The sequence below is a fragment of the Carassius gibelio genome, chromosome A2 (assembly GCF_023724105.1).
Source record: "Carassius gibelio isolate Cgi1373 ecotype wild population from Czech Republic chromosome A2, carGib1.2-hapl.c, whole genome shotgun sequence".
Classification (NCBI taxonomy): domain Eukaryota; kingdom Metazoa; phylum Chordata; class Actinopteri; order Cypriniformes; family Cyprinidae; genus Carassius; species Carassius gibelio.
The window spans coordinates 31,234,671-31,250,286 of record NC_068372.1 but is presented as its reverse complement, the minus strand read 5'-3'; the positions used below and the strand labels follow the sequence as shown (position 1 = coordinate 31,250,286).

At 42.2% G+C, this 15,616-nt stretch overlaps 2 protein-coding genes across 12 annotated transcripts in view; one reads left to right on the top strand and one right to left on the bottom strand.

The window, feature by feature from the left end:
- Positions 1–490: 490 nt before the first annotated feature.
- prkab2 (protein kinase, AMP-activated, beta 2 non-catalytic subunit) lies at positions 491–8,487 on the top strand. 3 transcript variants are annotated; one of them, XM_052535987.1, is made up of 8 exons: positions 491–630; positions 1,320–1,482; positions 1,764–1,921; positions 2,044–2,137; positions 4,583–4,697; positions 4,835–4,968; positions 7,144–7,212; positions 7,299–8,487. In XM_052535987.1, the coding sequence occupies exons 2-8, from the start codon at positions 1,330–1,332 to the stop codon at positions 7,374–7,376; spliced, it is 801 nt and encodes a 266-aa protein (XP_052391947.1). In that variant the 5' UTR covers positions 491–630; positions 1,320–1,329; the 3' UTR covers positions 7,377–8,487. The 3 variants fall into 3 exon arrangements, with proteins under 3 accessions (XP_052391947.1, XP_052391953.1, XP_052391962.1); XM_052535993.1 differs by having other exon boundaries at positions 504–630; positions 1,305–1,482; XM_052536002.1 differs by lacking the exon at positions 491–630 and adding an exon at positions 644–832.
- Positions 8,488–8,916: 429 nt separating this feature from the next.
- The window catches only part of LOC127938932 (myomegalin), a 72,671-nt gene continuing 65,971 nt past the window's right edge, over positions 8,917–15,616 (bottom strand). For 7 of the 9 annotated variants that reach the window (XM_052535908.1, XM_052535916.1, XM_052535894.1 and 4 more), the window contains 10 exons: positions 14,062–14,251; positions 13,832–13,956; positions 13,252–13,470; positions 12,944–13,045; positions 12,434–12,639; positions 12,219–12,362; positions 11,985–12,123; positions 11,793–11,839; positions 11,603–11,657; positions 8,917–10,709 (listed from right to left, as the gene is read on the bottom strand). In XM_052535908.1, coding sequence (XP_052391868.1) covers positions 10,585–10,709; positions 11,603–11,657; positions 11,793–11,839; positions 11,985–12,123; positions 12,219–12,362; positions 12,434–12,639; positions 12,944–13,045; positions 13,252–13,470; positions 13,832–13,956; positions 14,062–14,251 — 1,352 coding nt within the window. In that variant the 3' untranslated portion in view covers positions 8,917–10,584. Of the gene's footprint in view, positions 10,710–10,755; positions 10,780–11,602; positions 11,658–11,792; positions 11,840–11,984; positions 12,124–12,218; positions 12,363–12,433; positions 12,640–12,943; positions 13,046–13,251; positions 13,471–13,831; positions 13,957–14,061; positions 14,252–15,616 lie in introns of those variants that run through there. The other 2 variants (XM_052535887.1, XM_052535898.1) reach the window with 2 other exon arrangements.

The following is a 15,616-nucleotide window of genomic DNA, read 5'->3' as shown; positions in this document are numbered from 1 at the left end:
ATTCAGATTCAAACTGAAGCGCGGCTTGAATACACCCACACAGAAGACAAAGCAGCGAGACTGTTCAAGTTTTTTATTTTACTGTTTGCCTCGCGATGAGAGGAATAAGACATAATTCACCGCAAACAGATGCTAACGCATAGTTTAGCGTGGAGGTGTGTGCGGAACAACCAATCCAAACTGCTTATGTTAGTTGACCAATCAGAACACAGTATGCTACAGAAAGGTGGGGTTTAAGGAAACTGAATCTTTTGAATAGCTTCGTGCGAACCGTTTGGAGATCTCTGAGAATTGAGGTAATTTTAAAATGATATTTTGACAAAATGACAATGTTTTTTTAACCTTGGATGGATTTAAACCTAATGTACAGGACTTATAAACAGTGATAGGAAGCTTAGAATTTTCATCTTACTGGCTCTTTAAACTTTCAATCATTATGCGCTCCACACTCCTATCCAGTAGGTGGCGGTAATGCATAATTTCAGTTGGTTTGCCAACCGCCATTAACACCAGAAGAAGAAGACGGCGTCTCTAAACATTCGGCTCACCGTTAGCAGTCAGATTGTAGCATGTTTATACAGTTCATCCGTTCACAACTGTGGAAATAATATTAATTGTTATTCATCTGCGGTAATGAATACTGATCGAACTGTTTTAATTTTTGCTTTGCTGCAAACACTATTAAGACATGCGGTTCATGTTATGATAAGTTCTTCTGAATGTAAATGATCGATTAATCAGCATGCTAAAAGCTAGCAAACTCTAGCTTATAACACTTATGTGACATAGAAACAAAAATAATATCGGAATAATAACTGAGCATACTCATCTAGTAAGCGTTTAACAACGGTCACACGTTCCTCTTGCTGTTAGTAGTGTGTGTAATGTTTTGTGGGATTGGTTGAATGTGCAGTGACACTTTCTGAGTTTAGAAATGCAGCAGCCCTTGTTTTGCTCGAAGTGCTTCCTACAAGCTCCATAGTAAAAGATTCATATATAATTTGTCAAAATATAAAGCTAAGTAATGCTCCTAAAAGGTATAAACAGCACTGTGCATCAGAAATTTTGCTTTTAATGATATTTACATTGAATTTACAGATTTAATATAGACTTGTTTTCATTAAATAAGTTTCTGTTGAATTATCCTTCACAGTTTAAAGCTTTTTTGTAGACATGAGTAATTTCTTGTGAAGGGCCATTCTAAATTTTCTGAATCACTGATAATCAGTTTAATTGTCCGTGTGACAAAGTGTTTGCAGTAACACATTTGTTACACCATCAGTAACACTTCCATATAATGTTAGTTTGTTTGTGTGTAGAGATCTGATCATGGGAAACACCAGCGATCGAGTGTCTGCTGATAGACATGGAGCCAAGACGCATCGCTCAGACAGCGGAGGTCATAAAGACCTGGAGCCCGGCAAAATGATGGACAGCACGGACGACCCCAATATTTTCAACACACGTGGACCAGAATCTAAAGTATGCAAGCACATATGATGGTATAAAAAAAGAGTTATGTTGTTACAACAAATGACTTCACATACTCGCCTGCATCTGATGATTTTGACAATATTTTATTATCTATTCATCGTTATCATCACCATCTTCCAGCCTCTCTCTGACAGTTAAACAGACTATTAATTTGTAAAAAGTACTCAAGACTTTGTTTCATAAATGAAATCAGAAATGATTCGCTGACCTCGTGTGAAACAGCACTTCATTATCATATCCTCCTAGTCAAACCCAGCTGTGTTGTGCAGGCGGCGAGTGAGAAGGACTTCGCTCCAGATCTAGAGGACATGGTGAAGACGAGTCCACAGGCTCGACCCACGGTGATCCGCTGGGCCGGAGGAGGCAAGGAGGTCTGCATCACCGGCTCCTTCAACAACTGGAGCAGCAAGATCCCCATGAATAAAAGGTATCTGTGCACTCGTCTTTCTGAAGCACAAACCTCCATAATGAACAGAAGGTTGCATGTTGTTATTTCATGAATTAAGCTTATGTGAATGTTTTTTCAGTTCTGTTAATTTTTTTTTCAAGCCATAATGATTTTGTAGCAATCTTGGACCTGCCCGAGGGTGAACATCAGTACAAATTCTTTGTTGATGGCCAGTGGCTTCATGACCCCTCTGAGGTAACTATATCTACACCACATTCTGCATTCGAACAGTCACATGACTTTTGAACATGGCTTTTTATTGTATGTAATTGCGAACAAACATGAAGTCAATTATGGAGGTTATAAGGGCACAGTCTGTTGCACACAGACGAGGAGCAGCACGTGTGTGTGGTTAGGATTGATGTGTATTCTGCTCTCACACGCTCAAGCTTAGGGTGGCCGTCTAAATCATCTCATGACTACAGCCAGAGGTTCACTTCAAGAATGAACAAAGTGGATTTAATTGGACTCAAGTTGGGTGAATGAAAGAAACCGAAAGCACACAGAAAGAGATGTTATTCGGTTGTTAAGTGATGACATAAGAAGCGCTGCTTCCGGGTCCAAGCCTCAACTCGCTTCACTTGAGAAAACTACCACAGCAGCTGTTTATGAGCACTTTTTATTCAGATTAAAGATAAACATTTTCAAACTTACGGTGTACACTACAGTCTCCAAGCTCACAGCGTCCAGAACAAAAATCATTTTTATATTTTCTTTGTCTGGCTATCTGGGATTTCGGTATGGAGATAAATGTTAGGATAATAATTTTTTTCGTAGTATTATGTCACATTGTGAGTCTATATTAGCACGTTTCGTTGTGTTCTCGTGGTATCTGAGCGTTTGGATACGGAAGCGGTGACACGTGACGTCAGACTTAACAAGCGGGTGATCCATATTATGATTTAATGAAACTGTAAAGCCATGTCAGCTTTAAATCATGAGGAAGTCGTCTTCTAATGGTTAGAGAGTCAGGCTTGCAACCTTAAGGTTGTGGGTTTGAGTCTTGGGTCGGCAGGGATTGTAGGTTGGGGGGGTATGTACAGCGCTCTCTCTTCTCTCTATACCACGACAGAGCTGTCCACTGCTGCGGGTGTGTGTGTGTGTGTGTGTGTGGCCACTGCTCCGGGTGTGTGGGTGTGTGTGTGTGGGTGTGTGGGTGTGTGTGTGGCCACTGCTCCTGGTGTGTGTGTGGCCACTGCTCCGGGGGTGTGGGTGTGTGTGTGTGTGTGTGGCCACTGCTCCGGGTATGTGTGTGTGTGTGTGTGTGTGGGTGTGTGTGTGGCCACTGCTCCTGGTGTGTGTGTGGCCACTGCTCCGGGTGTGTGGGTGTGGGTGTGGGTGTGTGTGTGTGTGTGTGTGGCCACTGCTCCGGGTGTGTGGGTGTGTGTGTGTGGCCACTGCTCCGGGTGTGTGTGTGTGTGTGTGCCTGCCCACTGCTCCGGGTGTGTGGGTGTGTGTGTGTGTGTGGCCACTGCTCCGGGTGTGTGTGTGTGTGTGTGTGTGTGGCCACTGCTCCGGGTGTGTGTGTGCCCACTGCTCCGGGTGTGTGGGTGTGGGTGTGTGTGTGTGTGCCCACTGCTCCGGGTGTGTGGGTGTGTGTGTGTGTGTGTGTGTGTGTGTGTGTGTGGCCACTGCTCCGGGTGTGTGTGTGTGTGTGTGTGTGTGTGTGGCCACTGCTCCGGGTGTGTGGGTGTGTGTGTGTGTGTGTGTGTGTGTGTGTGTGTGTGTGTGTGTGCCCACTGCTCCGGGTGTGTGTGTGTGTGTGTGTGTGTGTGTGTGTGTGGCCACTGCTCCGGGTGTGTGTGTGTGTGTGTGTGTGTGTGTGTGTGTGTGTGTGTGTGTGTGGCCACTGCTCCGGGTGTGTGGGTGTGTGTGTGTGTGTGTGTGTGTGTGTGTGTGGCCACTGCTCCGGGTGTGTGTGTGTGTGTGTGTGTGTGTGTGTGTGTGCCTGCCCACTGCTCCGGGTGTGTGGTGTGTGTGTGTGTGTGTGTGTGTGTGTGTGTGTGTGTGTGTGTGTGTGTGGCCACTGCTCCGGGTGTGTGTTCACTGCCATGTGTGTGTTCACAGTGTGTGTGTGTGTGCTCTTTGGATGTTTAAATGCAGAGCACTAGTTAGATCCAAGCCATAAAAAGACATGTTTTACTGAAAAATGCAAATCCTCCAGCAGAGATTGATGTCAATGTGCACATTATCAATGATTTGGGACAAATATAATGTAGTGGAAAACCAGGTGTGGTGCGGCAGGATTCTGAAGCTGTGTGCCGCTGGTGTGTGAACACACTGTGTGTTTGAGTTTGAAAGAAGTGGTGCAGTGTTTCTTATACAGTGTGATCCTCTGAAAGATACAGAGTTAAATCACCACCAGCACAGTCTGAGCAAACTAGAGTTAGGGTTTAAAATAAGCACAAACTGAAACTGAAGGAAATGGGGTTCATCTGTTTACTCTAAATAAAAACTCTTTGGTCTTTTCACCATTCCCTAACCCTCATGTCACTGAATAACCCTTTTCTCAGCATTAGCAGATGTTCAGCTTATTTTTTACATGTCATGCATCACCATCGTAATCTGCTGTGCTTTACAGAACGAAGAATCACATGATCGTTCCTTTGAATTGAAATGCACGATTTGTTTTCTCTTCAGCCGGTTGTCACCAGTCAGATGGGCACCATTAACAATCTGATCCATGTGAAGAAATCAGATTTTGAGGTGTTTGATGCACTGCAGGTGGACTCTCTGGAGTGCTCTGATACATCAGGTAAGAGCTGTCTGTCAGAACGAGTCGTGTTAGAATAACTAATTACACGCGTTTATATGCACAATCACTGTCATGGATGTCTGTTAAAAGATCCAGCAGAAAAAGCCAGTGTTGATGTGGTGATGTGTTGTGTGTAGATCTGTCCAGCTCTCCTCCTGGGCCGTACGGACAGGAAGTGTACATGTTCAAACCTGAGGAACGCTTCAAAGCACCGCCCATCCTGCCTCCTCACCTCCTACAAGTCATACTCAACAAAGACACCAACATTTCAGTGAGAATCCTCTCGGTCTTAGACTACTTTACATGTAGTATTGCCAAAGCTTCCGGGCAAAAACATATGCCAGTAATGGTAATAAAAATAGTGTATCAGTTCATAATTAAAGTGTCATGAAACCTCAAACCACATTTTGGAGACGTTAGCAGATATAAATGGGTTGCACATAAATGGATAAACAATAGCACCAATTAGGTTTATTAATAAGGGGAAACTTGTAATTTTTTTTTTCTGAGCCATTTAGTTTTTTCTGGTTTGGAAAGCAAAGTTGATGCTGCTTCACAAAATGTGTGTTAAAAGTCTTGACCGACTGGAAAACATCAGTTCCCTTTCAAGGGAACTAGGAACTGCATCCTCTAGGGGTCGCTATGGGGAACGCCTCGCCGTGACCCGTGTCTGAAGCATACATTGACAAAAACACCAACAACATGTTAGCGTGCGACAGCCCATGACTTCACTACCCGTGCGATTATTCAGAACAGACTAATGAATATTGCTACAAGTGTGATTGCATCATATAATTGCTGTTAATAATGTTCATCGTCTACACACTGATTGGCTACGTCTTGTATTATTTTTTCAGAAAAGTCCTGTTATATGCACATAAACTGACAGTCACCACTGATAAGCTACTACTAATTACTACTACTACTATTAATTTTCTGTAAAGTTGCTTTGCGATGATTTGTATCGTAAAAAGCGGTATACAAATAAACTTGAATTGAATATAGTATAAATCACCGGGAGAACACGTCATTCTCTTCTTCGTCTTCATTGGCTGTTTAGGGGTGCATGTTTCTCGCCAGAGAGTTTGCTCTGATACCTGCGGGTCACACAGCTTGTGTGCTGTGTGTGTGTGTGTGTGTGTGTAGTGAAGAGCAAGTGCGTTCAGCTCTCGAGGGAGTTGGATGCGCTCATTGTGATGCATTCGCCGGACTACTGAGGGGATGTGAGTATTTCACCATTTACCCGAGTTTGTAGACAACATTTGCATGAGTACGTTAGACTCTCGCGGGAATAGTGTCGCATCCGCTGCAGCAGTTTTGCTCACGCTTGATTTCTGTGGTAATCTATCGGTTGGGCAGAGAGTGTTTAGCTCACGCTGGAGCTGAATGTGGTGAGAACATGGAAAGGGTCTGACAGGAAATTTATCAGTACCCTATCAGTAATTTCCTTAAGTTTATATAAGAAATGTATAGTGTGGGTCTGTCTGCAGTTGTTGGACAGATGGTTTATATCATGTTCTTCTCAGAAAACCACAGTATGCTCCACTCCTTCTTAAAAAAATGTTTAAAAATTAAACAAAGTTAATTCTCATCCGCATCCACAGATTCGAGTATACTAGTTATGCCAACATGGAGGGGCTGCGTGAGAATGATTATGAGAAGATGCCGTGCTATCTCTCCAGAGGGGAAGCTTCTTCTCTTAAGATGTAAGTCTTTAAGGATACATCTCGCCTTTCAAACGTTGATACCTCGGTCAAGACAGTGATTGAGATGTTCAGGAAGGTGAAGGCGAGGGTGTGCTCAGCGGCCTTCGAATCCTTCGTTCGACGAAGGTCCAGGTCTGAGCCTGTATGACCGTGGGTTCCTGTGTTTCTCGATCTGAGGATCAGAGGTGGGCACAGAAGGAAAGTGTCGTCGCTCGGCTCATCGCACGCCTGCGAGTAGAAGGAATCACGGGTCAGAGGGAGACAGGGAAGATAAGAGATGTGATCCAGATTAGAGTGATACTTGAGTATCTACTCATTTCCTTCGGGGGGTTTAACATCTGCCTTATCTTCCCCTTCCTAATTCCCCTGTAACCACCATCTCTTCACCTGACCGAGGTTAGCTAGGAACTTCCTGCATTAGTTTCCTGTGCTGGACCGATGATGTTTGGTGGGTTCTGTGGCTTCATAGTAACCACCTTCCGGCTCTTCAGCGAACCGTGTGTGTGTGTGTATATATTTGTTTTTTTTTCACTCACATTTAAATATTAATGAATCTGTATAGTTGTCTAAGTGTCTTGTAGGATTCATGAGTCTTTTTCAGATCTGAGATGTGAATGAGCAGTGCTAAAACAGGGTTTTATGACAATTTAAACATTCAAGAAGATATTAATGATCTTTGCTTGTTTTGTAATTCAATTTAACCCATGAGCTCTGTTAGCGGTCTGTTTTGTGTGTTTCAGTGTGATCCTGCCCTGCTGCCAGAACCCAACCATGTGATGCTCAATCATCTGTATGCGCTCTCCATCAAGGTACATTAAACACCTCTAACACAGCCGTGTGCTGCCAAACGCTTTCATATGATGCTAAATAACTGATCGAATGTATTCTGTCTCAGGATGGTGTGATGGTTCTCAGCGCAACTCATCGTTATAAGAAGAAATATGTGACGTCTCTTCTGTACAAGCCAATCTAATGAGCTGTGAATGACGCATGATCTGCCGTCCTCATCCTCTCTAGTCCAGATTGCACTATAAACCCGCGATATGTATCTGTCCGCTTGAGACTTCATCTGCAGTGTGTGTGTGTGTGTGTGTGTGTCCGTGTGTGTCCTGTCATCACACATTCATACAAGGACATCTAAACTTCCTGTTTCCGTCTTAGCTGAAGCATTTTGCGATTACAATCTTGAGGGCCAGAGTTTTATCTGTCCAAAGCATTTAAAAAATGTTGTCGAAGAGGATTCATATATTTGAATCCTGCTACAGACACAAGGAGTTCACAAATAAAAGTGAGTTCAATTTTAGAGTTTAACCAGATGAACATTTGAACGAATCAATGTATGCTTTAGTAGTGTAATACTTCATTTTAGAAACCGAGGTAAAGACATGGATGTTTATGTGTATATTTTCAGAATGAAAGGAAGTTTGAGCCAAACACACTGGCATTTAGGATTTTCCTTCCTAACAGAAATAATCACTTCAATACTTTCACGTTGGCACTGACGTGCTTTTAGCAGAGTTGCGTTGTGACTTAATCAAAAGGAAATTTTAAGCGATTTACAACAGCATCAGAGTGGCGCAGATAGATCTTGAACTGTGTGTGTTTTCTGGAGTTTTACTGCATGTGATTTGAATTTCAACGTGATGCTGTCAGGCGAGCACTTTAGCTGTTACTGTGACAGACAAACACATTCTCTTTATGTTATCAAGCAGGAATGTATTTTTGCGTCTGTCAAAAACATTATTTATGCTAAACACTGTATTGGCCAAACACATGTGGACTGGACTCTTCAGCTTAACGGTTTTGTTCCAGTGGCGTTCGGGACAGATTTTTCAGGTCAGTCTAGTTCTACAACAGCAGTGTCTGGGCAGAAAAACTGTAATTCTCTCGAATGTTGTTTCAGGTGTAACCTAAAGATTCATTTTCACTGGAATCCCCGGAATAGACCTGTTAATCTCCATCCACATATGTTTGGCCATAGTATGTATGATGTTTGTGTTAAATATTTGCGGTGTGAAATGTTTGGTTTTGTTGCTTTTACCATCTCTGGTCATCAATATTAAATTGCTAAAACAGAAATGTGATTCGTGATCACATCAGGATTTTTTTAATGATGATAATAGTACGGATTAGATTAATGAGGTTTGCTGTGAGTTGAAAATGTATTGCCATTGAAGATTTAGTCACTCCAAAGATAATAATGGTAACTTTAATATAATGCAAGTGTGATTTTCCAAAGGAAAGATTCTCCAAAATAAGAGTTTCGTGGGATAACGGTGACACAACAGCATAGCTTTGAATGCTTTTACAGGTTATTGTTTTGAGGGAAAGTCCACTAACTTCATTTATTGGATGTACTGATAAATTATTTGTTGAGTTTGCATTATGAATGTTTTACTTTAAAAATAAAGTGAACCATTCTAGACTATTTGATTCGGTTTCTTTGGTCACATAAACACTATTTTATGCATCTCAAAACTTTATATCTATGCAACGTTAACAGACAAAATTAATGCATTTCTATTGTTTATTAAGGTTTAAGTTCCAAATGCAGCTGTAATAATTCATGGCACATTGTCTTCAGCTTCAGACACAGAGTTTGATTGGCTCGTGTCGGCAATCTTTTTTTTTTTTTTTTTACATTGCACAATAACATCAGTAACCACGGCAACAAATGAGCCTTCAACCACTATATACAAATTACACAGATTTCCGATCCAATGCGCTCTACATGAATTCAAGTGTCTTTTTCATCAAAAACACTCCTGTATTACATCAGTCCCTTTCATTTGTGGTTCTGAATAAAGTGATACAAAGGTTAAATACTTTGGAACAATTGAAATTGTGTTTCTTTCTGAAGAGAAATCACTTACATGGCTGTTCAAAGGCAAAGCAACATTTACTTACAAGCTTATGTTTTCATCCTATGCAAGAGATCTCAAATCAAGGCAACTCTGCAATATTTTAGGCAACTTCTAGTTTCTAAACTGGTGTAATGTACCCAGTAAGTTCATCTATGATGTCTCACACCATGATCAAATGGTTATTGCACAGCTACCCGTGTTTTAAATGAATTTGCATATTCTATAGCATTGGTTCTCAGCCCTGCACACTTTGTATGTCTCCCTCATCTATCACACCTGGTTCAGCTCATCAGCTCGTTAGTGGAGGACCTGAAGTGTCAAATATAGGGAGACATACAAAATGTGCAGTGCTGGGGTACTTCATGGAGATTAACCCACACCACGCAATTAAAACAACAGGAAGGCATATATGTACAGATCTAAAATAAATTATACAGCTCAAATCTAAAAGCAATAAAGAAACATCTCTGATTGTGACATCATCTGCAGCTCTGGTCCCACCAATCCCTGCCAAAGTTTGCCATCTTTAGTTTGGAAATCTTCAACACTATCATTGATTATATCTGCACAGGAATGACTGTGCACAAATCAATGACAAATTGAATTTTATATTCATTTTTGCCAATGCAGAAAATCTTAAACCTATTTATTTGCTTGTGAACTAAGTTTGTATATCTCTGGTATAAGCGACTACCAAGACACCCAAAGCACTCCTACGGAAAATCTACAAGGTTGTTAAAATAGTGCTAGTAAGTTAGGGGTAACTTGAAATCATTGTCCTTACAGACGTCAACATCAATAGCACACTTTAGTCAGAAATGATAGAAATTAACCGTGCAAACTTTGGCATCTTTGGTGAACCTCACCTCACTAAAAAACAAGTGTACTTTATTTTGATCAATCTCCATCATGCAAATACTATACACAACATTCAGTAGCACTGGATAAAGATGACAATTATACTTATACTAACAGTGGCTCAATACAGTGACATTTGATGAAAGCACCTGAACTTATTTCACATGCTTTAGTTGGCATTTCATCTCATGACACATGTCGGCGCTCAGAACAGCTCACATGCTGACCAGACTGTTTGCCAAAAATCCCCGATATACTCCAGGGAATTCTGTGGCATTCTGTTTATCTCTCAGAAAGTAAAGAATATTTTTTCTTTCTCGTGGCAAAATATAAATGTCTTCTCACAAACAGGCAATCAACAGGCATCTGGATTTTAGAAGGAAAGAGGGTTAGGTGGGTTAGTTAGTTAGAGGTGTTGACCGGTTGTCAGCTGGTTTAACGGGGAGCAGAAAGCTGAAGTCACTGCCTGACACGCTTCTGGCCAGGTCGTTGCAGTCTGGTTGTTTCCATGGCGATCCCAGAAGATGCAGGGGTCATGCGACCCCAAGCAGAAGAACCTGCGGACGCACTTCTGAAGACTTTTCCTGCAGAACGGTGAAAGAGCCTACATGAGCCAAATCAGTCCTGCTGATAATCAGAATCACATCAGGGAAGCTGAGATGCATTGCACACACACACACACACACACACACACACACACACACACACACACACACACACACTGTCAGTTTGAACATTATGTAATGTTTTTGAATCATTTGTAAATAATATTCTGAGTGTGTGATCAGTTAGCACATGCCACAGTGTTTATAGTGATGCACAGAAACTTTTCATTTATTCGGCCGAAAATTTATTTTACATTTATGCTGAACAGGTTCTGTAGGCTGGAAAGCATTGACCGAAACGGAGAGGTTTAGTAAGTGGTTTTTCAGTGTTTATTTCACTAGAAGAGGTCAATCGTGAGGACGTTGTGCTGGATTAATGTCACATTTACCTCAGCAAAGTCCTTCTATATACATAAACTCAATAGTCAGCTAAAAAATAACTAGACAGAAGCATTTTGTTAAATATATGCACAGTATAACATATTCATTATAGTTTCACTTAACTTGTTATCTTCATTATTTAATATTTGTTTGAATAAATCTGTCATGAAAAGTTTTTATTACAGCCACTGATTAAATTCGAGAAGAACCACAAGAAAAACGGCCTTATGTGCAATTTATGTTTAATTAGAACTCCGTTTGAGTCTTGATTAATAAATAAATAATATTTTGGTTTCTGTGTTTGGGAAAATAATTAATGTTGGTGCATCACTAGTGTTGTTTTCTGATGAAGCAGGTGTGATGATATCTCATCCCTGTGTGTGATCGAACGAATCATGAGAAACTCAAGCAACTCATGATGAAGCCAGTATTCAAGCACTGATGGCACAAGCAGCATGAGCTGAAACACACACCACAAACCAGACTGTTACCATGGCAAAGAGAGGAAGAGGAGGAGCTTAGAGAGGAAATCCTGAGCTCATTCTTCTGGAAACACTCGGAAAAAATGAGAGAAATACAGGAAAGACAGAATAAAGAAAAGAGGTCGAGATTCAAGATGAGGGACAAACACGAGACAAACAGCACTGAACACAACCTATCCGAGGTCAAACCAACACTCACCTCTAGATTCGCTCGTGCTTTCTTCAGCACATCTCGCGTCCGGGAAACTGTAAGACAGATGTGTTCTATCATTAGACTAAAACACCTTTGCTAATACACAAAACCACAATTCCAAACTCACTTTGTCAAACCTTAAACTACTGAAACAAACCTAAGGTATCATGATTCTGAAAAATAACTGTCTGGACTCACGTTGATTGATGATGAAGGTCTCCATGTTCTCTTTGGTTCGACTGGAGCAGCGTAAACGCTGGATTGTACTCTGAAGAACTTCCTCCTGGTCAACGATCCGCAAACGCAGAGACTGGATCTCCTCACGCATGACCTGCTCCTGATAGGAAAACCACACCCCATGTATTCACATTTGTTTTGCATTTTATTTTTAGGGCTCAATAAATGTTGACTAAATTATGTGGATGTCCGAACCCTCTGAATGAGATGAGCAGGACCATCGCTGCTCGGAAGCGCCGCCCGCCAGAACATCTTGAGCAGAGACATGGCCTCGTCCAGAATCTGACGCAAGGTCTTGGTGTCGGAGAGCAGCGTCTTCACTGTGTTGTAGTCCAGAGTCTGTAAGAGAGAAACATGTGACAACTGTCGTCTGCAGAAGTGATCTGATCTGTCACACATCTGAGGGTCACCTTTCCTCCGCTGATCTCCAGCAGGACAGAGCCGAGACTCGACTGCAGCGCCGCCTCCATCCGCTGCACCAGCGCGCTTCCCTCCATCACCTGCTGCTGCAGAGCGCTGTAGTCGTCCACGTGACCGATGGCGTGCCGTCCATTACGGCTGGCGAACGAGCCGTCCGGAGCTTCTCCTTCCAGATCTGCATGAGGCTCCAGTGAGTCTGAAGCAAAGACGGTTTCCAGTTCTTCAGCTCAAGCTAATAACTGCACCTGAACATTCCTCAAGCAGTACCATTATTAACTAATTCTATTCTCAACTAGAAGTACTTCAACAGGTTCCAGGAAATAGTTGGAAAGTTTATCTGGAGCTGCTGCTAGAATTGCTAAAACTCGTCACAAACAAGTGCAGGTTTTCATTAAAGCAATGCCTATTCATTTATTAGTCTCACAGCAGAAAATGTATAATAACACTAATAATGAAACCTATAATGATATGAGCAGTTCACAGTTAGCAAATACACACACCGTTAGAGTTCACAGCGCTCTCCTCCATCTCTGAGTACGGCGAGTACAGAGGCCCGGCGGGAAACGGACCCACGTCTCTGACAGGAGGAGAAGGAGACGGGTCTGTGGAGCACAGCAGAGACGTTTCTACATCACAACAACATCACGGTCCTTCAAACACAACATTTCTGGCAAACAGCAGTAATGCTTGACTAATTCAAGCACTTCTCAGGGCACATGTAAATGTCACACATGAGCGTCATGATTTCTACTTGTAAAATTACCCATTCAAGACCGTCAAAGTGAAATCAGCATGTGTAAAATGTTACCGTGGAGAAGCTGTCGGCGGTAAAGCACGTCCCGCAGCGGACTGGCCGGGATGATGGGCGATGGCCGCTGATCGATGGACTGATCCAGCTGTTTCTGCAGCTGAGCTCGTAGAGCACCATTCTCCTGTATACTGCGCTCCAGCTGGACCCTTAGAGCCCGAACCTCCACCAGCAGCTCCCCGAGCTCCACGGCCGGGCACCGCACATCACACACCAACCCTACAGCAACGAGAGAGCAACCCTTTCACCCTCAGTGCACCGACTGCATGATCTAATCAATACATGATTTCATTTGCTGAAATCGCTGAAAATTTATTTAGCTGTCAGTTGCTGATAATCTTGCCCTCCGTGGTTAGTGCTCAATATTCAACATCACCAATGTACATATTCACACTTCACATGATAGATAATGCACCGAAGCAAATGAGACTAGCGAGAAGCATGGAAGGGCTACTTTTACATACATCTATTGTGTTTCGCAGCAAAAAGAGACTCATATAGGTTTGCAACAACTTAAGGGTAAATAAACCGAGCCAGCATCTTTATATTTTGGATGTGGGGTGGGTCATTCCAGTGTCACCTGCAGCGGAGCTCTTTCTCAGGCCACACACACGGTCGTACAGCCGTAGTTCACTCTGTAGGGAGTGTAGAAGCTGTCTGCTCTCTGCTAACTGCTGCTGGAGTAAAGTCACCTCATGCTGCAGTCTGCACACAGATCACCAGTTACTCAGCCTTCATTCATGTGTCACAGAATCAGATCAGAAAGAAAGAACTTTCTTTACACGAAGCTGTTCATATGGTTTCTCTGACCTGTTGTTGTGTTCCTGATTGTTTTTTCTGTCCTGGCGCAGCTGCTGGATTTGTTGACTTTGTTCACAGTTGTGTTTCTGCAGCCTCCTCAACTCCTCCTTCCATTGCTCCGCCTCTAACTCCGCCTGCTGCAGACGGACACGCCCAGAAAGCACCGCCTCCCGGAGCTGCTCCACCTCTTCACTGCTGTCTGCATTAAACAGATGTCAAATTATTAAATCCTGGATCCTACATTCTGAAACATTCTGAAAATACACAAGACTGTAACATTTATGTGAATTAATGTGCACATTTCGCTGAAATACATATCCACTTTTAGCAGAGGCATTAAATGCATGTGATTTGTTGCACTTATATTTGCCAGTGTTGTCCACAAATGATGTCTATGTGGTCTATAGATTGATGGGCTGAGTTAAATAGCTAAATAGCTAAAGACCCTGATATACTTCAAATGAAATGGAAGAAGAACTGATATGACTTAATTTTGAACAAAAGCAGGCAGAAAAAACATTTGTTTTGAGTTCACTTCAGCAGTTTTCATTCCAGGGGAGATCACTTTGACTCCTACACACCTTTGAGCTTCCACTGGTCTGTGGCGGTTACGGAATCGGAGAGTGTGTTCTGAAGCTCCACCCTCTATGACGTGCACCCCCCCACCCCCAGTACATTTCTCATTCTATGGAGATCTGACAGGAGAACTACATTTCCTAATCACTAGCAACATGAATTCACCGGAGAGTCAAACAGCTGAGCTGGCACCAATACACTGAACAAAATTATAAATGCAACACTTGTTTTTGCCAACATTTTTCATGAGCTGAACTCAAATATCTAAGACTTTTTCTATGCACACAAAAGGGCTATTTCTCTGAAATATTGATCAAAAATCTGTCTGAATCTGTGTTCACGAGTTCACATCTACGTATATTAATTCAGTAAGGTTATGCGTATTTGGCGTGCTGTCCGGGTGGAGGACTCCGAGCTCGGGATGTGGCCCGAACCCAGAGGACTCCCCCCGGTTGTGGTAAGAGTAGATGGATCTATAGTGAGGAGAATGGGGTGGAGGAGGGATGCTGAAAACTGTCAATGAACAGAGGTAGGTTCTGCTGTTATTTATACCTTGTCATGAGTTGATTACTGATTGGGCTCCACTTGTGTTAATCAGGTTAATGAACTGCGACTGCTCCTCCCGAACTTTGTTATAAAACTACATTTAGTGAGCACTTTTCCTTTGTCGAGATAATTCATCCACCTCACAGGTGTGGCATATTAAGATGCTGATAAGACAGTGTGATTATTGCACAGGTGTGTCTTAGGCTGGCCACAATAAAAGGTCACTCTAAAATTAGACAGATTTGTGAACAATATTTGAGAGAAATAGGCCTTTAATATTTTTTTTAAAAATCATGACACCACATACAACATAAAAAGGTGTAACAATCAGAGATGTATAGTAACGAAGTAGAACTACTTCACTACTGTACTTAAGTACTAAAAGGCGGTATCTGTACTTTACTGGAGTATTATTTTTTTCTCCTACTTCCACTTTTACTTC

What these genes read in the sequence shown, in the direction of transcription:
- prkab2 (XM_052535987.1), top strand. Translation starts at nt 1,330, where the DNA reads ATGGGAAACACCAGCGATCGAGTGTCTGCTGATAGACATGGAGCCAAG. An exon ending in GGCTTCATGACCCCTCTGAG is followed by an intron (nt 2,138 to 4,582) that starts GTAACTATATCT and finishes TTTTCTCTTCAG; the next exon opens with CCGGTTGTCACCAGTCAGAT. An exon ending in GGAGTGCTCTGATACATCAG is followed by an intron (nt 4,698 to 4,834) that starts GTAAGAGCTGTC and finishes TGTTGTGTGTAG; the next exon opens with ATCTGTCCAGCTCTCCTCCT.